The 23,265-nt window shown below is 40.1% G+C and overlaps 1 protein-coding gene across 1 annotated transcript in view; it reads left to right on the top strand.

Annotated features, from left to right (window-relative positions):
• The window catches only part of MLXIP (MLX interacting protein), a 132,104-nt gene extending 109,559 nt beyond the window's left edge, over positions 1-22,545 (top strand). Inside the window, exons 11-17 of the mRNA XM_089662044.1 lie at positions 6,196-6,373; positions 9,192-9,304; positions 12,466-12,567; positions 14,649-14,776; positions 14,867-14,990; positions 17,165-17,294; positions 17,427-22,545. Coding sequence (XP_089518170.1) covers positions 6,196-6,373; positions 9,192-9,304; positions 12,466-12,567; positions 14,649-14,776; positions 14,867-14,990; positions 17,165-17,294; positions 17,427-17,548 — 897 coding nt within the window. The 3' untranslated portion in view covers positions 17,549-22,545. The remainder of the gene's footprint in view (positions 1-6,195; positions 6,374-9,191; positions 9,305-12,465; positions 12,568-14,648; positions 14,777-14,866; positions 14,991-17,164; positions 17,295-17,426) is intronic.
• Positions 22,546-23,265: the final 720 nt, after the last annotated feature.

Here is a 23,265-nt window from a genome sequence, read left to right as displayed (position 1 = left end):
TAGGCATGAAAATCATTTAGTATGCAGAGCAGTGAGTCTTGGGGCCCATTCACACCAATGGGAAAGAGTTATGGCCTATACAACACACACCCGCTGGTATGCATTATGTTGGGCAGGCTGTCTCAACTAAGGCTCCTCCAGAGAGTGCTACAGGCTCCTTGGAGAAATTGATCTCCCAGTTACAGTGACTACCAGGGGGCAATTTCCCACTGACCTATAATGTACGGGATCACTTCTACGTTGACCTCAAGTGCAAAGGGGCTTTTGCCAGGGATCCCCCAATGTGAAGGGGCATTTCTCAACTGACCACTAATGTAAATGGGTAAAACAATTCACCCACAAGAGGCCACAAAATGACCTTTTTTTTACAGTCGGTTTTCTTTTTTTCTGGCCATTTTTGTATTCATTTATTGTAATGTTTGTTATTCGTGAGCAAGGGAATGTTGTAAAACTGTCTCTTTATGTTAAATATTATAGGTATGCTATATTGATGATTCTTTAAAGCTTTCAACTGCTTACTGTTCGTGCTTTTTAGCTGTAGAAAATTTTAGCAGGTATTCCCTAAAACCCTTAAGTGTAATTTCAGTCAAAACCTAACTAAGCTTAAAGATCTCCGGGATAGGCAAAAAAATAAAAAATCACCCATTAGTATACTCCCCTACACTAAACAGTTACCATTTTGAGAATCCTTACCATTTAGAGAAAAAAACCTCATTGAATTTTCATTACCTCATTGCTGTAAATCAAAAGATAATCTGCTCTACCAAGGAGGTGTAACAGTGATTACATCATATCCCCTCTCTCTCTCTCCCTCTCTCTCTCTCCAGTAAAGGAAACTACATTTCTCATCAATCACAGGGAATTGTTGTGAATGTGGGGGGGTACACTAGGCCTGTACATGTTGAATCTGTCCCGGTCCGCCCTTCACTGCAAGTGGGGCTAAATTAAATCACTACTTCCTGGAGCATGAACTACAGAAGGGATGTGCCAATACCAGTGGCTGTAGGAATGGGAGTCATTACAGCCGTCAGTCTTACAAACAGGAAACCAAAGAGAATTAACTGTTTGATTTCAAAATGAATAGGCTATTTTAGATCAACTACTGCGTGAACCAGAAGATGGATGACATTCAGTGACGGTAGTAAATAGGCAACAAAGACATGTAATGAAGTTTTTGCCCAGAGTTCTGCTTTAACCACTTCAGCCCCAAGCCATTTCTGGCACTTTGTTTACATTTTAAAATCCGTCTTTTTTTGCTAGAAAAGGTCTTAGAACCCCCAAACATTGTATATTTTTAAAGCAGAGACCCTGAAGTACAAATTGGTGGTTTTTGCATTTTTTTTTTTTTTTTCATACGGTATTTGCACAGCAGTTTTTGGGAAAAATGCACTTTATTGGATTTTATTGCACACAGACAAATCATAATACTCATTTTTTTCATAAAATATAAAAGATATTACGCCAAGTAAATGAACACTAAACATGTCACACTTTTAAAATTGTGCAGGTCCGTGGAGCGGCAAGAAATGGTGTATATTTTACTATTTATAGGTGACGCTTTAAAAACCTTTACCACTTTACATTTACTGAGGAGTTCTAGAATTACTGCCCATGATCTGACAATCGCAGCTATACCTCACCTGTCACTTTAAAAAAAAAAAAAAAAAAAAAGTTAATCCCTTATATTGCTGTCACAAGGAATGTAAACATCCCCTATGACAGCAAAAGATGCGCGACTGGTATTTTTATGGAGGGATCAGGGATCTGAGACCCCAACTTCCTCCTCTGCACTTAAAAACATTCAAACACCAAGATCTGCATTTTTGAATGCTTTCAGATTTTAAAAATGACGCCAAAAGTTTCCGAGTAAACCAGAAGTGATCGCTTCTGGTTTACAAGAAAGGAGAGCTGATCAAAGCAGATTCCGGCTTTGTTCAGCCAGCCGGTGGACATGCCAGCTGGTTTCTCGGGACTCCTTGTCGGATGGGAGATCCCAAGAAACCATGGGAGGGGATGTTCCCTACCGCTGCTTGTATAAGCAATCGAGTAGCTAGTAGCTGGCTGGCCATGGTCACCCACCCGGTAATTGGTCCTACATTGGCAGAGATGGACAGGTTCTTCCACCTCTTCCTTGTCTGGCTTTCCTTTATAATGCAGACCCCAAAAGGGCTACTCCGTGCCTCTCATTTTCTTCGACCATCTAACTGGATCCCCATTCAGATATTTGTTAGACGATCACCTATAGCTCTGGATCACTGGAGAGCCCTCCAGCTCTAACACTTTGTGTGCTCTATGCATAGACCTGCTCTCTTCCTTTGGCAGCTTCACTCCTTTGAGGAGCTCTGCTTGAATGAGGGCTCCACCCATGGTACCCTTTCATCTTGCTACAAAACTCTATTGTACCTCCATGCAATTGTCGATCCCCCTTTCTCAGCGAAACGGGAGAGGGATCTGCAGATGAGTTTTACCGAACCCCAGAAAGACCGTGTCCTCTTTGCGCAGAAATCTTCCCTCTACAGCAAACATCAAGAATTCTCTTATAAAATTATTGCCCGCTAGTACAGGACTCTTGGCCAAACTATTCCCCAATAAATCTGACCAATGCTGGCGATGTGAGCAACATCCTGGCACTAACCTCCATATCTTCTGGGAATGCCCTAAACTCCAGACTTTCTGGCAGCCAGTGCTCCAACTCATATGCAAATTTACAGACATATCTCTGCATAATGACCCAGCGACAGTCCTCCTTAACCTCACTCCCATTTCTAAGAAACGCTATCCCGAGCCAATGGAAATAGGCAGCCCCTACAGTGGCTCAATGGTTTGCTAAGGTGAATGACATTGAACAGATGGAGGACCTGTCTTCTAATATCTGAGACAAATCAGAGGAACACAAGACAAGGTGGTTTTATTGGGGCCGCTTTCGTTTCTCAGACTAATACCTCCGATATGCCTAATACTTGTTTTGTGTGTATGAACCAAGGATCGTTTCGGGTTGATGGGTAACATGGTTCCCTGCTCCCTAATGGTCAAGCCTCCCCTTGGACCTCGTATGACCTTTTCCTCTGCCCCCCCCCCTCCCTTTTTTTTTTTCTTCTTTCTTTCTCTTCCTTCCTATAATGCATAAAGGAAGAATCTGGACTGCTGTGACCCGAAGATTTAGTTTTGCAGTTGACTTCACACACAAGCCCCCCCCCCCCCCCCTTCCTTATCGACCATTTCTTTTGACTCCGCAGGCACTGTGGGGGGGGGGGGGGCACATATGTTTTTCTTGCCCAGTAGGATCTTCCCAACTACTGTACTCAGGCCATGCTTTAACTGGGTTTCAGTTCTATGTAGACCCATTGATTGCCCTGAGTTACTGCTGTGTTCTTTCTGTGTATCGATATAGAAGTATTTTCCTTTGATTGTACCACTGTTATTTTGTTTATCTTATCTGGTTGGTGAAGTCACCTTTTCATGTCATTTCATTGTTACTGTCACATATCAGGCATCACTCCGGTACAACGTACAGGTACGTCGCTGGTCTGGAAGTGGTTAAAAAATATGTAAATCCAACATTTCATATTCCTGATATTTTCCTACTGTGCCATGTTCTTGTATGAAAATATATCCTGCTCTATTTGTATTGCTTTTTTGCTGTGAAATACCTGGAGTTCCTCCCAGTCCAGTCCCTTTCCTTTCCTATTTAAAAACTGACCACATTAGGCAGGAGAGCACACCGTGGGTCAGTTCTCTAGCTGGGCTGGAAACTCGGTGTGCTCTCCTCCTATGATCAGACTTCTGCTGACATTCCCCCCCCCCCCCAGCACAGCCATTCACTGGGAAGATCAGTGGAATGTAGTCTCTCCTCCCTTAGCTCCTTATGCAAATGAGAACAGAGGTAATATCATCACTTATTTAAAAAAAAAAAAAATTACAAATACCTTTTCTCTCTTTATATCTGTACACAGATGTGTTGCACCCCCCCCCTTTTTTTTTTTTTTTTTTTAATTCATTTTGAAAGAATCAGCATGGCATTGCAGGAGTCAAAAACATACGTCCACAACCTAAAATACAATAAATGAGGCAGATGAGCGCAAGTATGGCAAGGATCCGTAGACCCATTGAACACAAAGTAGAGGGACATACGGTGAATCTTGTCTACACACCAGGTCACGCTGATCCTCCCTTCTTTTTTGGTTATATACAAGTGTATAAGGCGGGGAAGTATTAAACCCAAAGTCAGAGAATAAAAAACAGGGGAGGGAGACAGAGAGGGATCATTCCCAATTGGGAGGAATAAGTCCTTCCCAACCCTCCGGGGTATGCATCTATAACAAGGTGTTCTCCAGAACCAGGAGGACTCACTTTATCGCTTTTAAGAGGTTGGGTTCCACATTTGCTGAATCTCTGAAATTCAGGTGAGCCATTGTGCTGCATCTGGTGGGAAGGACTCTTCTATTGTGCAGGAATACACAATACTCTGCAAAAAATGTTTTACCTTTCATGTCCATTTTAAACTGAATGGGTTGTTTTACAAGGTGAAGGTTTATATTGTCTATACTTACCTATTCTAAAGTTGCTCCGGTCCAGCCCAAGGATCTCTCCAGCGGCTAGCTTCAGTGTAGAGATGAAAACAGCTACAATGGCTGCGGAGCCTGACCAATGATGTCACCCTTAGGCTTACTATAGCGCAGCCATTGTCTGCTGTCCCTCCTCTACACAAACTGGAACCCCGTCATGTGACAGAAGCGACTTCAGAATAGGTAAGTATAGACTTCTCTCTTTTTACAGGGTATATAGAATAGGCTTAGAATGAGGGTGAGAAAAGATTTTAGCTTAGGTTTTGACTGGAATCACACCGTAAAATTATTTCAAGGGTTTCTCAAGGGTAAAAAGTTTGAGAGAGGCTGGTGTAGGGCATTGCGATGCATTCTTACGTGTCGAACTGTTTTTCATTGTTTTTTTGGGTTTTTTTTTTAATTCCCCAATTTTTTCAAAATTACAGTTCATGTAAAGTGATATTAAAGGTTCGGCTTTAAAGGTAAATAAATGTCATACTTACCTGCTCTGTGCAGTGGTTTTGCACAGAACAGCCCCAATCCTCTTCTTAGCTGGTCCCCTGCCAGAGCTCCTGGCTCCTCCCCCTTGACCAGTACTCCCAATAGCAAGTTGCTTGCTATGGGGGCATCAGTGAGTGCTCACTCCCAAGCCTTGTTCTTTGTGTCCATAAGACACATAGAGCCATGGTTTGGCCTTGACCCCGCTCTCTCCTCATTTACTCACTGGCTGTGATTGACAGCAGAGGGAGCCAATGGCTCCTGTTGCTATCTCAGCCAATGAGGAGAGGAAGTGCAAGGATAGCTGAGGCTCCCATGCACATCACTGGATTGAGAGCGGGCTCAGGTAAGTATTAGGGGGAGCTGTGGGGGGGAGAAGCACATAGAACATGTTATCTTCATGCATAGAATGCATGAAGGTAAAAATTGTTCAGCCTTTATAATCACTATAACTTTACATACTGCAGTGTAGAGCGTTGCAACATGCTGCATAAAAATTTCTACATCTTTGGTTGTACTTTGGTACTGCGTTGGTGTGAAATAATTATACATAAGACTAATCCATACAAATTGACCCTGAAAATCTTGAAAAACCCACTGGAGAGACTTTTATCATTTCCTAATAGGAACTGAACAAACATTTCCCCATTAGGGACAGGCTCAATGAAAGGGCATATAGAAAACCATTATGTTCCATGTGCCCTGCTCACACCACAATACTGCATTGAGATTGGTTGTGGTACATTGCGTGCGAATGCATGCTGCATTTTTACCCAGCACATCTCACTGCTGCACATCACAACATTATGCATGCATGCTGTGCATAGATGCAAAGTATCATTTTGACAAGTTTAAAAAAAAATTAAAATACAGTACGATGTGTTGTAACATTAACTTTGTTCTGTTTGCGTTCACCGATGTTCCTTTGAAAGAAAAAAAATTGGGGTAGTGTTGTTTTTTTCTTTTTTTTTTTTTTTTTTTTTACTTTTCCAAGAAACTGTTGTTTTTGGTTAGCCTTACACTCATATGCAACTTTGTGACTGCATCATGTAATTCTACGTTTATTGATAATCCACGATTGGTGTATGATCAACATAACTTTATGTATATTATCCGTAAGTCACCAGAGCATGTTCTTTGTGTCTTTTTGTAGTCTTCTGGAGTACCAGAGTTCCATGGCAGTATTCTTGTTGGACCAGCTCAGCAATCTCAGGGCACCCAGAAGTCTCAGTCTGCTGTGTCTCAACTCTTTTCCAGTCCAACTCAAGACATCCTGGTGAAGAGAGAGATGTCCTCCCAGAACTGCAGCACTGCACCTTCTCCTTCATCCTGTGAGCTCAGAAGGAGAATACACCCTGTCGTGATATGTCATTGCAGTATTGTTTATTCCGGAGTATATGTGCAGCTATAGGTGTAGCTATATTTTGGAAAGCAATAGGAACCCTTTTCTACTTTTTTTTTTTCTTTTTTTTTGTGGAGATGAACTCCACTTTTAATAAAAATATTTATCTACCATACAGTTGTTTGATGAGCCATTTTGTAGTTTGTTAGGTCTTCTACACAATGGGCAGTTTAGGTGTGGGTGGAAGGCACAGGTGGACCATCCAGCCCTGCTGCCAACAGCGTATAAAACTCTACGAGAAGCTGAAAGCTGCTGGGGCTAGATAGTGCACTGAGCAGTGCTTTGGTGCAGTATGGGCCCAGAGACAAATGCCCAGAATGCAGACTGCTTGCATTCTGGCCATTCATCCCTGGACATATACTGCTCTAATTTTTAGTACCATTCAGTACACTGTGCAGCTGCTGGCAACCCCTGCATCCGAGCTGGACGATGCATCAGTGCCTCCTGCCTGCCCCTAAACAGTGATCTAGTGACTGTAATGTGGTAGATCCTTCTTCTTAGTTTGAGGGTGTTGGTGAAATGGCCTCCATCAATATCTAGAGAATAGGAGCCAATACAATTCCAAAGTAGTTGCAGAAAATCCTTGCAATAGTCTGTGGTGGATTGTGTATATTTGGAAGACAGCAGGTCGACATTCCAGATGCCTACATGTCTGTTCCACTTCCACTAGAGTGCTTTAAACCTCCCCAGGTTTCAGAACCATTATGTGACTAGTGACTTAATCTAGTAAACTGATGTTTGCCCCTTCTTTCTAAGCATTCCTATTGGTCAGGCAATGTAAGGGGCAGCCTCGCAGACCAGTACAGAGGTGGGGGAGCACACATTTTCTACACATAAGAGACCCTTGGCATTAAGGAATTGGTTTCTGTCTAGAATAACATAAAACGGATGAGACCTGCAGACTTGGACGTAATTGAAATATAATCAGTGGTTTTGTAAACTAAAAATGGCCACAGGTATACTTTAAGCAATCCAATACCGGGCACTTTTACCCCCTTCCTGCCCAGGCCAGTTTTCAGCTTTCAGCGCTCTCACACTTTGAATGACAATTGCGCGGTCATACAACATTGTACCCAAACTAAAATTTTATCATTTTCTTCACACAACTAGAGCTTTCTTTTGGTGGTATTTAATCACCGCTGGGGTTTTTATTTTTTGCTAAGTTAAGAAAAAAAGACCAAAAATTTTGAAAAAAACACGTTTTTCATTGTTTCTGTTATAAAAGTTTGCAAATAAATGTTCTTCATAAATTTAGGCCAAGATGTATTCTGCTACATGTCTTTGGTGAAAATAACCCAAATTAGGATGTATTATTTAGTTTGTAGGAAAGTTATAGAGTTCACAAACTATGGGATATATCTGAATATTGATCAATCCTGAAGTACTGACAGCCAATCTAATTTCTTGAGGTCCAAGAATGTCAGAACAGTACAGATATCCTCAAATGATCCCTTTTTGCAGTCCGACGTTCTTCATAAGAGGCATGGCAAGTTTTTTGAAGTTGTATTTTTTTTTGTCATAATTTTTCAGAAAATTAAAAAAATTAGTTTCACTTTTTTTTTTACATATTGTCACTAGTACAGTACAGCGTCATCATATAACTGGCATGGCGGTGATCACAGACACTGACTGGTGACAGTATGAAAAAAAAAATGTATATATATATATATATATATATATATATATATATATATATATATATATATATATATTTTTTTTTTTTTATTTGTTATTACATTTTTTTTTTAAGATTTTTTTTTTGATTTTTCACTATGACCAAAGTAGTACAATGTTACCATAGTAACATTGTACTACTTTGGGGAAGTGATCAGTATTTGTTTTTTTTTTTACACAATTTGCTTATAGCAAAGAATTACTTTGCTATAAGCAAGCATTTAGCTGAATGACATCGATTTCATTCAGGGTTTTTTTTTTTGTGCTTAGCTGTGATTTGGCCACAGCTAATCACATGACATGTGCATGTGATTAGCTGTGACCATTCACAGCTAGACACTAGTATACAATGGATGGCATGAATGAAGCCATCCATTGTATACAACTGTCATGTGACCTGCTGTGATTAGTCACAGCAGGTCACATGGTACCGGCAACGGGGGCCGATACTCAGATCTGTCATCAGCCGTGTCCGAGGTACACGGCCGGTGACAGATCGCGCCGCTGCGTGGCTCTGCAGGAGCGCAATCTGCGCATGTGCAGGAGGACGCCATATGGCGTCCACCCAGAATGCTGATGACATTTGCCGGCCGCCATTCGGCAATAGGGCGGGCGGCAAATGGTTAAGTAACATGAACCTTGTAGCTGCACTCCTTCAGATATTGAAAACCAGAAACACTTTGTCTGATGTGGTGCTTTTTTTTTCATAGATGGCAATTCATTTTTCATTGATTTTTCTGCCAGGTAGTCCATTATTCAGGGGCAAATAGTATATTGAGGGATTGTTTATGCAGGTTTTTTTTTTTATATTCAAGGATGGTCTATAAAGTAGCTGGTTGGTTACCTTTTATACTCTCCAAAAGAGCCAAAAACTGTCCACCATCACAGATCCCGAAATCAGCAGGAAGAAGATGAGCCAGTGTTCCAACAGTTACCACTGTCACAATTTTTGTCTAATTAAAACTGAGCACTAATATGCACAAGCCGTTATTTGTGTTAGACTTCCAGAAAAGACAGATTTGATTATGTTTTCTAGTGATGCCTTCTAAGTATTGTCCATTTTGTCTTTCAAGATCGGGATTGTCACAGCTCAAGACAGGGGTCGCCATGTGCATCTGAACACAGCCTCAGCCCTCCACAAAGCTCAGGAAAAACCTCATCTGACTCTCAGTGCTCTGGATACAAGGTATAGTCTCCCAATCTGAGTTTGTTAGTCGATAGTTCTCGATCCTCACTCTGGACCTGTGTTTTGTTTTTTGTTTTTTTAACTGTATTACAGTTTTTAATTACTCTTGGGTGTATTTTTTTTTTTTTGTTTTTTTGGAACTCCACTGAATTTAAAAGGCTTAGGGCTAGTTCACACCACAAAAACGTCCTCCAGATCTGTTCCGGATGCATTTCTGCATGCAATTTTTAACATAACTGTTATGCATTCCAGTGCGTTTCCGGATGCATTTTCTTTATTTTTTCCGCTGTACTGGGGTCTGGTGTGTTTTTAATGCACGTGGGTGCGTTCCAGTGCATTTTTGATGAGTTTTACTGGATTCCAGTAAAGTTCTGTTCAGAAAAAAATGCAGCATGTTCTACTTTTTTTTTTTTTTTTTTTCTTCCTCTGGTACCTGATCTACAAGCACTCGTGAGAACTATGCCATTGAAAACCATGTAACCTACTTTCTGTGTGTGTTAGATGCAAAAAAAAAAAAGGCACTGGAAAGCATGTGGTGTGAACTAGCCCTTATTTTGCTGGATTGTTTTTTTCTAATCAAGTAGTATTTAATAAGTGTTTGGTTCACAGAACACAAAAATAAACATTTTAGAAGAATCATAAAAAATACCAGCAAAACAAGTTCTGTTCCTTGTATAAATCAGAGGCTCCACACCTATACACCTACATATGGCAGTATACAATAAAATATGTAGGAAACTACAGTGTACGATGCACAAAGTTTCGAACTGAAAGGTGACCCAAAGATACAGAGATATAGTCTTGATAATGGGCACAAGCTGCTCTCACGGGTAGTAAATTTCTCTCACAGGTAGTAAATTTCAAACCAATTTAAAAGTTATTTCAATGAGACAAACCCAGAGAAGGAAAGGGAACTACAGGTACATTTTTTGGCGTTTCTTACCAAACCCCTATGTCGATTTATTTTTTTCTCTCTCAAAAATGGCATTGTCTGTATTGCACCATTGTAAAAAGGTGAGGACCAGGAAACAGCCAGCGCAGTGCAATGAGCTTGTGTGCAGGAAACAATAAACGCACCATCAGCAATTTAGACGATGGTGGCACTATATCCTCAAGAATAATGCTGACACAGCTGACCAATATTGATTTAGTTTAGGACACTGTCAGAGCATATGGATCCTGCCCCAGAAGTAGAATTTTTGAGGCGTATAGTCAGGGGCGGACTGACAACTTATGGAGCCCCCGGGCAATAGGGGATCATGGGGCCCCTGTGTCCTTGCCCAAACTCAAAAAGAGCCTATGAAAAAGGTACCAGGGGCATCTCATGGGGCCCCCTACTGACCCCGGGCCCTCGGCAGTGACCGAGTTTCCAAATGGTCAGTCCGCCCTTGAGTATAGTATACCGTGTGTAAAATAAACAGCATTGTTCGTTTTTAGGAAGGAGAAATATACAGCAGGTATCGCTTCTAGCACTGCTGTCCACTGGTCATTCTGCTGGATTTTAAGAGCACATGGCATTTATATATTAACATGTGGGATGCCATGAAGGCCCACTTAACAAGTTCACATATTTTTGTAGATTTTCAGCTTGACTGGGTGGGCTCTAGTAGATCCCTGATATCTACATAAAGTCAACCTGTCACTTCCCAGATATAATGCCATATAAGGGGCATATCAACCCTTTTGTGATAGTATTAACATTTACTTCTGCATTCTTTTCATGCATAGCAGGGCAATGGGATCAAATAAAGGAGACGTTTGTATATTCTATACTTGCTTCTATGCTGCAGCATTAGTCTGATGCTGCAACTGTGCCATGCTGGCTCTAAGCCCGAGAACCTTGGTCACTCAGATTTTTATTTGCTTAGAGGAGAGCAGTGACTTGGCAGCAACTGTCAGTCTTGACAATATAGTCTGGATCCTTCCAGAGCCTGGAGTGGCTCTGTGTCATCAGCTGACAGCGACCTTTAGCGCACAATAAGCTGACTATGGGTCACAGGAGAGCACAATGTAAGTGCACTCCTGTGACCCAGAAAAGAATGGCCAAAAAAAGTATTTTTAAGTGGTGCAAGCCACCCTAGCTGCTTATATTCACCTTGCCTTTTCTCCCCTGCGGCTGTTTACCCACAGGAGCAAATAGCCCTGTGTACACTTCAGATTGTTCAGGTCAGAGCTTACACAAGGTTAAAGGTTGTTTTCATACCCCACTTTGACAACACTGTACCTGGCAATTGGATAATTGGGCATCCAACACTGAATTGGTTAACTCACATACTCCTCCAACTCCACAACTCCCCACAAAGGACTTTTTTTTTTTTTTTCGTTTTGGATACAATAAGGGAGGGTTGTAACCCCTGTCAGTTTTTTGTTTTGTTTTTGTTTTTTTTGCCATCTGTGTCCCATTGCAGAGATTTTCCTTCACTTCCCATTCCATAGCCAAACAGGAAGTGCGAGGAAATCCCTGCAAATTAAGGGATACCTTGGTGACCCCCAGGTCACCAGAACTAGTGTCCCCGCTGTAAGATTTCCCCTCTATTACCTTTTTTCAGGGGATAATCCGAAATTTGGGTTTTTCTTTTACTCTCACTTTCTATGATAATGGTAAGCAGGACAAATAGAGAGGTTGAATCTCCCTAACAGGACCACAGACAGCAATAAAAATTGATGAGTGTTCTAATCCCTCTGTACTCTATCCAAAACTAAAAAAAAAGTATTGCCTTTAGTTATACTTTAATATTTTCTGCTTCAAAACCTTTGTTAATTCGCCTACATTTGTCCTGTGAAAATATCTGACTCCTGGGTTTTCAGAAATAGAAAGTAATGGTGTTTGGACACTGGGCTACCTGTTGTTTTCACAATGGATCGAAATATGGAAATAATAGGCCAGTCTTTATAAATACAGGGCAAATGAGTTTGCTGCTGTCATCTGCTGGTGTGGTTCAAAAAATAAAAAAAGATCTAATTGGTGGTTGTGCGTAACACAGACACTTGTATTTCTTCCAGTCTCATAACTTTCTCCCAAAGATTCAGAATCCATTTAAATACATTTTCTGCCAACAGCCAGCATACAGGGGAATACGGACAATATGACATGCAATTAATCTTATATAGGAAGTCCTATTTATATTGCATTTTGCTGAATTTTTGTTTTTATCTTGCAGAATGAAAGATTGAAGCATATTTCTGCAGAACAGAAGAGGAGATTTAATATAAAGACTGCCTTCAACACACTGCACAGTTTTGTTTCCTCAAGCTCCAAGCCGGTACTTGATCAGCCACTTTGAAATGTATTGTGCCTTGTTGCAGGATATATTCTGTACAATTGGTTACAGTAAGAGAAGTGCTATGGTTCCTTATGGGTATTATTCTCACTGTTTCGTGCTCTGCCAGTACTTGGAATATGGTGGTCATAACAATATGGCAAACAGAATGACCATCTAAAGATTTCTTTGCTCCTGAGCCAATTAAAGGCTCTTTGCATCTGTCATCAACTAGAAACACAAGCTTGTGGATAGCTGATATCCCACTATAAAAAAAATTTTGGACAGCTTTGTCTCAGTACAGCCAATATGATTTTTTAACCTAGCGTTGTTTAAACAACTATTCTGTTCATCTTTAACTCCAATCATTATGAATTAACATGTATTATGATTTTGTCATCTGTAAACCTTTTACTGGTTTCAAGATGTCTGGATTATCACAGCTGCATTGCGCAGCCTAATAATTGTCCATTTGCCCCCAGTGCAATGGTAGAATACTACTTACAATGCTGTGCTAAGGGATTTCAGTATGTGATGCAGTGGGCTTGTGACAAACCCGGTGCCTGACTCCTTCTCACCAACTCAAGCAAAGGACCAGCCAATCTCACACTGTGCTGTCACGTGCATGACAATGCCACTCTCAGCTGCACCCTGCACAGAGATTTTCCAGCTCGTGGGACCACAATGTAGGTGCCAGCAGCCTGAAAGCAATTGTCACTGGGCTAGGTTAATTACCAATTAACCCTTCAAACACCAAACTGCCACAAGATAGCTTTGGCCTATCAACCCATCACAATGTTAGCAAGAACAAATGTGAACAATAAATGTCTGTAACACACACTGTCACCACAGACAGAGGATTCAGAGGATTATTATATGCAGTAGCACTCTTCAGGAGACAGGGTTTCTTTAGTTTGCATTAAAAGCCTTAGATCTAGTTTTAACACTTTTTACAATAGGGTTTATGAATGAAAAGGTCAGATAGTGCAATTAAAAAATTTACAGAAAAGGATGTTACAAAGATATAAAGAGAACAATAACGCAACAGAGAAATAAAAGGAGGTGAAAATGGAGAATACTTGCAAAGTCCTGGTTTTTGCGGTTTCCAATTATCAAGAAAAAATGTTGTCATGGCTCTCTTGGGTGTTCCTTGGTTGATGATAAAACGAGAACTACCTTAACAGGTCCTGTCAGTCCTTTTTCTGTGATATCAAAGGGGTGTCGACCAAGACCATCTCACCAATCATCCGGTTTTAGGGATGGACGCTGGGAGGTCACCAAGTTTATGACCAGGTCCCATATACAGTTTTATACTAAAATTAATAACTTCCAATATGTGCAGGTGGTGTTCTAGAAACTGGCAGATTATTATTCAGAATTATATTTTGTATCCAGGGATAACAAACCGTGTACCTTGGATGAATCTGTCACCCAGGAAAGAAGACTGCTTTCTCCCCTTTCGTATGTGCTAGGGTAGTCATGTATGACCTTGAAATGTTCGGTATGATATTCCCCATTCAAAGATTTAACTAATATTGTGTCCTGTTCCTGTTGGATTTTACGAATTGTGTGTAGATTTGTTAAGCTGTGGAATAGACGTTTAATGGCACGCTGTGCATTCCTAGAGCTTTAATGACTTTACAGGTCATGTGTGACAGGCTTGACTGAGGAGTTCTTGTTTTACGATAGGTCAGAAGGAAGACTTTTTCATGGTTCATGGAAACAGACATCCTGCAGACTTCAATTAATGTTTTACAGCTCTGACCAGGTCTTTTTGCTGAATTCTGTTGTCCCTGATTGGGATAAGAGGCTCTTTTGTAGTAATTATGGCTACAAATTCCATAGTTTCCTGAGACTTTAACAAGATTGCTGTCTCCTACAGCTTTCATGTCCCTATTGTGCACAATCATTACAGGGCTGATTCTCAAAGGGTAGAACAAAAATTGTGAGTTTTTCATGTGCAGCATTTCAGTTTGCTCTAAAAAATGAACAGTGTGGTTACTGTTGGTAATTGTGCTACTGCAGTTTTATTTTCTGTTGTGTACAAGAGCTTCTCAATATTTATGTTGTGTCACCTACCCCAGATCAGCCATGCGATCACACTACAGAAGACAGTGGAATATATTGCCAAACTGCAGCAAGAGAGGGCCAACGCATTGGAAGAGACCAGACGACTCAGGGAAGAAGTAGAAGAGTTGAACATTGCCATCAAGTATGGATTACCTTTTGTCTCATGTCCTCTATTGTGAATTATGTATTTTACTTTGCCTCCTACATTTATTAATTAGAAAAATATTTTCAGTTCCTGTCAGCAGCAACTTCCAGCCACTGGTGTACCCATAACTCCACAAAGAACAAACCATATGAGGGATCTGTTTGAAAAGTATGTGCAGAGAAGAACGTTTCAAAATTGGAAGTTCTGGATTGTATCCTTTGTTCTTGCACAAATCATTTATAACATGTGGGATTTTTTCACTGTGTGTGCGAGTACAGTTACATATATTTTTTGATAGATACATACAGTGTGTTTGTATGAGATAGCTAGACATCTATAGATATATCTATATCCGTTTGCCATGTGATCTCATTTTCAAATGGTTTGAATTTGGGTTTGGCAGTACAGTTAAAGTGGTTCTAACAGCTCAAGGTTTTTTATCTTCATGCATTCTATGCTTGAACGTAAAAAACCTTCTCTGTGCAGCAGAAACCCCCCCCCCCCCCCGCCAATACTCGCCTAAGCTTCCTCTCAATCCAGTGATGTGCACTGGAGTCTCGGCTATCCCGGGACTCCCTCTCCTCATTGGCTGAGACAGAAGTGGGAGCCATTGGCTCCCACTGCTATCAGTCACAGCCAGTGAGCCAATGAGAAGGGAGAGGGGGTGGTGCCGAGCCGCAGCTCCGTGTGTGAACGGTCACACAGAGCAGCAAGCTGCTTGCTGTGGGGGCTCCCGACAGGAGGGAGGGGCCAGGAGCGCCAGCGGGATATATATATATATATATATATATATATATATATATATATATAAAATAAGCCTTTAGAATCACTTAACCTACGTAAATGTATGAAAGAGAGCCTATAGGGCAGCCTGCCATCTGACTATACATAGCAAATATTTCATATTTGCTTGCTTAAAACAAATTCAAATATAGTTTGTTTTTTTTAACACTGGGAAAAAAAAAATATACAACAGTATACCTTTTTGTAAGTACACCAGTGGTCAGATCTCTGCAGGCAAAATTTGAGGTGCAGCCACCTGCCACAGCCATTATGAGGGTCGCACATGATATGTTAGATTTTTCATGTGTTCTATTATGGAGTGTGCAGCAAGCGAGTGTAGTGAGACACAGATCCAGGAACTACAGTTGTGTAACCTCTGTACCAGAATCTCCCAAGTGATATAAATGGGTCATTTAATCAAAGGCTCAAGTATCCATTGAACTTAGCCCAGTAGATTTGCCCATTCTACCCAACCTTGGTTTAGCCCAAGGCTAGATATGGAAAAATATTTGTTATACTGATTTGTAGTAGATGAAAAGTTTGGTTTATTTTACATGATCTTTTTTCTGTGCTGTCCACCTCCTTTTGTTTTGCGCTTTTTTTTAATTAACGCTGATCTTTTAAAATTTATTTTGCCGAGAGAAATATCGAATGTAGTTGGAAGCAATTTTTAGTGGCCGTAGAGAGCACAAAAGTGGAAGCATTGATTTGTAAAGGGGCGGTAATAGCAGTGATCTCTAGCAGTCTCATGTAATGTGCCTTTGGTTTATGACTGTCTCCTAACGTATATTTCAGTCTCCCAACTCCTCTTGCTGTAAAAACCTGTTATAAATGTTTTAAAACTTTCCTGTAGCATGTCTGCCATTAATGACCATTTCTTGTATCATGCTGGGCTACCTTCTCTTGTTTGTCCATCAGCCTTTTGTAGCATTGCATTCAATGCATATTATGTGCAGCTTTTATTGATGGCAGGTGCTGCATTTGAGGCCCCTATATCAAGCCGGGTGACCACCACTGCAATATAGACTTTAGCTGTGTTCTGAAAGATGTGGACATTCAGCATTCAAGCCTAATAGGATCATACCATGACTTGATTGGACGGATATGCTATTTTCAATAGCATTTTTATCTGGTTTGTTCTTGCATGAATACAGAGTTTCTTTTAGGCCCAATAACTCTTATGTATCTTGTAATTCTGTTTAATGAGACTCTTGCTAGTGTCTGATAGCATGTATGCTGTGGTTCCTCCTGCCATTCCTGCAATACTACTGTATTTTGTAGTGATGTAGATATTGTGGAAGGAACAAGAGCCTCCAACAGGGAACATGTTATCCCAAACACCTGCAAAGATCCAATAGACAGCCTGGTAAGTGTACAACTTATTATTTTTTTTTTACAAGGATTTTATATACTAGGGAGAGGTTTGTTTCAAATATAACTGACAATCATCATTGTCCAATTTTGTCATCTTCATTATGATGTGTTGTAAAATAATTTTGATATCTATTAATGTAAGCACTACAGTCACAATACAGTGAACAGCTGTTAGATGTGTTATTGGGTTTTTATCTACCTTTTTTCCTTAACTCTCTGTGCACTCAGTTCAGCATCATTATAAAGCCTTTGTTTGACTCTTTCAATGACATGGTATCTACAGCTAGCATAGAAGAATTATACAGCACTACTAAAGAATGGCTGGAACATCATTGCTCCCTCCCTGCATTGAGGCCCAGTAAGTACATTTTTCCACTTTTTATGTTTGTTTTTTTCCATCAATTGCTCAATTTAAGTCGGATGTTTATTGGTTTAAATATAATTTTGTTGTTTTTTTTTTTTTTTTGTTTTTTTATTTTCACTCTTCTAGTGGTGCTAAGTACACTGCGTCATCTGAGCACAACAACCTCCATCTTGACTGACCCATCAAGCCTGCCGGAGCAAGCCAAGCAGGCTGTCCGTAAAGACAGTAAGGGTGCTGGTGGTACATAAATACTATGTACTTACTCTTAAATCGAGAGAAGAGCTTGTGCTGTTACCTTTCAGTGCTCTCTGTGAGCTGCATTTCAACACTCCACCTGTGTATCTGTGCTGCTGCAATTGGTAACTGGCCATCCAATGCATCCTTGGCTTTCAGGGACAACCCCTATCTCAGCGGATCTGCAAGGTGTCACTACTACGAAGGGCCAGGAGCAGCTGAAGAATTCCTGTTCTTGGAGCCTCAACAAGAGCGTTAAAATGACCCAGTGTTTCAGAGCGGAAAAAAGCGTTAAAGGGAATACATTTCTGTGATGTCATCATTTTATTTATTTTTTTAATTTTTTTTTTCAATTTATCTCTGCAGCCTTCATTTTGAGTGTTTTTAAACCCTTCATTTAAAGGGCCTCACACTTGCCTTCTAACAGTTAATGAAGGTATTTTATGTGTATCTAAAAGTTGAAAATTGTTCAGTAGAATAATCAAGCTATGCCCTCAATTATTTAATCTTCACATTATTGGACTCAGGTTTCTGTTTTAGGTTCCAAAGGCGTTTCTGGTGCAAGTGCTGCATTGAGATCTCATATCAGAAATTGCGTATAATTTCTCATAAAGTCAGCAATATAAGCTTTCAGTTGTCGTTGCTTGTAACTGAGCATGTGCAAAATTCTCTTATATTCTGCCTTTGCTTATCAAACACCAGTCTCTAAACAATGGGGACTTATTTTTATTTCTATGAACAAAATGCCATGGCTTTCTGTTCAGAGAAATATTAAACTAATTATTACCAATTTTGAAATATTACTGCTGCATTTCTCTGGAAAAAAAGTTCAGCTGCTTTGACTTAAGAAAAATGTTTAGAGAACAAAAACCGGGTATAGTACACGTCACATTTGATGGATGACCCCGACATTTTTATTGTGTCTTGCTGGGGGATTTCAATAGAGAAGGTTTATTCTCGGCGGGGGGGGGGGGGGGGGGGATTGTGTTTAAAACTACCTCCTGGGCTGGGCTTCAAAGGGTTGTTTGGAATTTTAAAGGTAAAATTGTGGTAACTGATAGAAGATTTTGTATTTTACAGTGGGAGAGTATTGGCAAACGCAGCAAAAGTTTAATAATTCCATCCAAAATATTATTTGTTGGCTTGGATTCAATCAATGTAGCATGCTGTACTTTTCTGACTTTGTTGGCTTCTGCAGTGATGTGATGCCACTTACCCTAGAATGGGTTGGAAAGAAAAGTCACAACCCAATCCACAAATATTACCAATGAAGTAAATATAGAAATTGGGGGGTAGGGTTGTGACTCCTGTATGTAGACCTAAAGGTGTCCAGAATGGTAGAGGCATCAAACCTGCTATGGTGGCCGATTGTGTTCCAGAAGCTGCAAAGGACAGCTGAAGTGTTGCATGTGTTTTTTTTATACATCATATCCCAAATAGGTTTGCCGTGTCCTGGGAATTCTATAAATTTCGGCATTTTTGCAGCAGGTCTTAATGCCGACATATCTTATTCGGTTGTGTTTTACAGTTCCTACCAAGATTTTAAGTTTTTTTGCATCCTGGTGAGTGCTCATCACAGAATGTTTCATATAAATTTTCTTCAGTGTTCCCTGTGAACTGTACTATATTTTCAGTGACCATGATGATTTCTTCCACATGGAAAATCAGAATGCTCATGTGTTATAAAGGTCATTTATGTCCCCAGTGCTCAGACCTAATATTTTATCTATTCCTTATTTGAGCTTTGCATGATTTATACACAGGGGGATAAAGTGATCTCAATAAAAGTTAATATCTATATATAATGGTCTGGCGGTATTTGCTTTTCTTTACTCTCTGTGCAGTATTAGTGTCCAGGATAATATCTAAACCCAGGAATAAAAATGTAATATTTGATGTAGTGAATGCATTAGTTTTACCTTTTTTAAAGGCCAAATACATTTTTTTGTCAAGCACAGAACATAGCGCAGAACATAATTTGTTGAACCTAGTAGAAATCCTGTGTCCTTGTAACAAAGTTTTGTATTCTTTTCTGGGTAACAGGAGTGTACTTTTTGCCTGTGACCCAGAATCAGCTGAAGCCTGCTGTTGGCTGATGTCACAGAGCTGCTTCAGAGTCTGGAAGGATCCAGGCAATGTCGGGATCCACCCAGATGTCTGGTGCCACTGAGAGTCTGAGCCATCTGTGCCTTCAACTCCAGTGAGCGCTGCAGGGGTGGAGAAGGCTGCAGAGACTGACGGTCAGCTCTGAGCAGGGAGCAGTGACCAAGAACTGAGTGATCAGCGGTCATATGAGCACTCTGTTCTCAGGCTTCGAGCTGGCAGGGGACATCTGCAGCATCACACCGATTCTGCAGCAGGGGGGAATGTGTGGATTTTTTTGTTTTTATTCCCATATTACTTTAACGTTCTTTACAAGATGATACATTACCACCTTTCTGTGAACCACACAACCTATTTCCCCTATGTAATAGAGGTGATGGGAGGGGGAGTGTAGTCTAAAGTGATAATGCTAGAGTCTGAGCATTGTCCTTGGAAAGGAAGTGTTTTGCTGGCAAAAACACAAGGTTAAGTTCAATTTAAAATTATGGGCACAGGGGTGGCTAATGAAGGAAAACTAATACAGCAATCACATCTAAGGACTGGTAAGCTGCAATATATTCTTTTTTTGTTACTGGGTTTAGATAAGCTTCAAGTTGCATAAAGAACTATTTCATGTTCTTTCAGCATCACAAGCATTACACTTTACACAGTATACAGAGCCTAGCGTCATGGGTGCTGTTCGCTTAATGTTGTTGTTTTTTTTGTTTTGTTTTGTTTTTTTCCCCTTGTGTAAGCACAATGAGCAAAGTCAATGTAAATGAAAATGTGATATTTGATATGAGTAAAGGTCTGTATGAATGTGTGTGCGTTTGTGTATATCAGGGGTGGGCAACCTGCAGCTCTTCAGCTGTTGCAGGACTACAAGTTCCATCATGCCTTTGCAAGTCATAGCTGTAACTGTCAGTTTTGCAATATCTCATGGGACCTGTAGAATCATGCTTGTAACTTCCGGTCTTTGCAATGCCTCATGGGAAATATAGTTTCACTACAGCTGGTTACCCACCCCGGGTGTGTGTGTGTACACACAGTGCCTTGAAAAAGTATCCATACCCCTTGAGATTTTCCATACTTTGTCACGTTACTACCAAAAATGTGAACAAAAGTGGCACATATTTAAGTGGAAGGACAATGATAAATGTTTTTACAAATATCTGAAAAGTGTGGCGTGCATTTGTATTCAGCCCCTCTGAGTCAATACTTTTTACCTTTTGCTGCAATTACACCTGCAATTTTTTTGGGGGGATGTTTCTACCAGCTTTGCACATCTAGAGTGAAATTTTTGCCCATTCTTCTTTGCAAAATAGCGCAAGCTCTGTCAGATTGGATGGAGAGCATCTGTGAACAGCAATTTTCAAGTCTTGCCACAGATTCTCAATTGGATTTAGGTCTGGACTTTGACTGGGCCATTCTAACACATGAATATGCTTTGATCTAAACCATTCCATTGTAGCTCTGGCTGGATGTTTAGGGTCATTGTCCTGCTGGAAGGTGAACCTCCGCCCCAGTCTCAAGTCTTTTGCAGACTCTAACAGGTTTTCTTCTAAGATTGCCCTGTATTTGGTTTCATCCATCTTCCCATCAACTCTGACGAGCTTCCCTGTCCCTGCTGAAGAAAATCATCCCCACAACATGATGCTACCACCACCTTGTTTCACAGTGGGGATGGGGAGTTCAGGGTGATGTGCAATGTTAGTTTTTAACCACATATAGCGTTTTGCTTTTAGGCCACAAAATTTTAATTTGGTCTCATCTGACCAGAGCACCTTCTGCACATGGCGTCTTGCAAACTGCAAATATGTGGGAGGACACAGCAAATGGGACTTCTTATGGCTTTCTTTAAACAATGGCTTTCTTCTTGCCATTCTTCCATAAAGGCCAGATTTGGGGAGTGCATGACTAATAGTTGTCCTGTGGACAAATTCTCCCACCTGAGCTGTGGATCTCTGCAGCTCCTCCAGAGTTACCATGGGCCTCCTGGTTGCTTCTCTGATTAATGCTCTCCTTGCCCAGCCTGTCAGTTTAGGTGGATGGCCATGTCTTTGTAGGTTTGCAGTTTTGCCATACTCTTTCCATTTTCAGATGATGGATTGAACAGTGCTCCATGAGATGTTCAAAGCTTGGGATATTTTTTTATAACCTAACCCTGCTTTAAACTTCTCCACAACTTCATCCCTGACCTGTCTGGTGTGTTCCTTGGCCTTGATTATGCTGTTTGTTCACTAATGTTCTCTAACAAACCTCTGAGGGCTTCACAGAGCAGCTGTATTTATACTGAGATTAAATTACACACAGGTGGACTCTTTTGACTAATTAGGTGACTTCTAAAGGCATTTGGTTCCACTAGATTTAAGTTAGGAGTATCAGAGTAAAGGGGGCTGAATACAAATGCATGCCACACTTTTCAGATATTTTGTAGAAAAAAATGTTGAAAACCAGTTATTTTATTCCACTTCACAATTATGTGCCACTTTGTGTTGGTCTATCAAATAAAATAAATTTATGTTTTTGGTTGTAACATGACAAAATGTGGAAAATTTCAAGGAATATGAATACTTTTTTTTTTTTTTTTTTTAAGGCACCGTATTTATATAATACACACACATACTTACGCGCTTTGTATGTTTTTCAATATAAAGTCCAATACCTGGTCGAATGAAGGCAGTATCTGATAACATGCAACTGTTTCTAAAATGCCCTTTTTCAATTGTAATAATCAGTTTTAATGGTGGTCTATATCTGTCACCTGTTGCTGTTTATTATGCCCTCTTCCTCCAAGAACTGCACACAAAAAACCCTATCTGCATATATATCTTAAGAAAAAAAAAATACTTTGATGGAACTTCTTGATCCATGCATGGGTTTAATGTTTACCAGCAACACAATAAAGCAATAAACATTTGACCTCAAATGAGTTGGTATTTTTTCAGTGAGTTCCATGTATGTGGTCTGCATTGTTTATAAGGTAACACGTCAGTTGAACAGAATGGCAAGATATTCTATTTAGAAAATGAAAGTGGAAGAAAATTCCAACTCCATGAAATTTTGGAAGACATGCATACAAATTCATACTGTATGTCAATATATATGCAGTGTGTGTATATACAAAGATCAAATAAATATATCGATATACTACTAGGTGATGACACAAAATAACCAAAATATAACAAATGAAAAAACCCCCGACACCAAAAAACACTTTCTCCCCTGAAAGTCCAAAACAGTCCAACTTTTATTCAGCGTCTGTGTATAAAAAAAACTGTGGTACTAATACTTTCTTAGTGAATATTCTTCTTCCACAAGTGCCAAATAATCCTCTTGCTCCTTAGTGCCCTCAAAAAAATATAAATCGCACATGTAGATAATGCACTATAAGCGATTTATATTTTTTTGAAGGCACTAAGGAGCAAGAGGATTCTTTGGCACTTGTGGAAGAAGAATATTCACTAAGAAAATATTAGTACCACTGGTTATTTTATACACAGACGCTGAATAAAAGTTGGACTATATACAAAGATCGCCTCAACTTTAATACCTAGGTCTATTGGGTTAGTGGTTAGTTTTCACTTTTCGTTAGACTACTTTCACACAGATGAGTTTTTCTACCGCATTTGCTTTTGAAAAAAAAAAA

The sequence above is a fragment of the Staurois parvus genome, unplaced genomic scaffold (assembly GCF_062004578.1).
Source record: "Staurois parvus isolate SC_StPar_1 unplaced genomic scaffold, SC_StPar_1.0 ptg001418l, whole genome shotgun sequence".
Classification (NCBI taxonomy): domain Eukaryota; kingdom Metazoa; phylum Chordata; class Amphibia; order Anura; family Ranidae; genus Staurois; species Staurois parvus.
The sequence above is the reverse complement of the archived record's forward strand: the minus strand, read 5'-3'. Positions and strand labels throughout refer to the sequence as shown.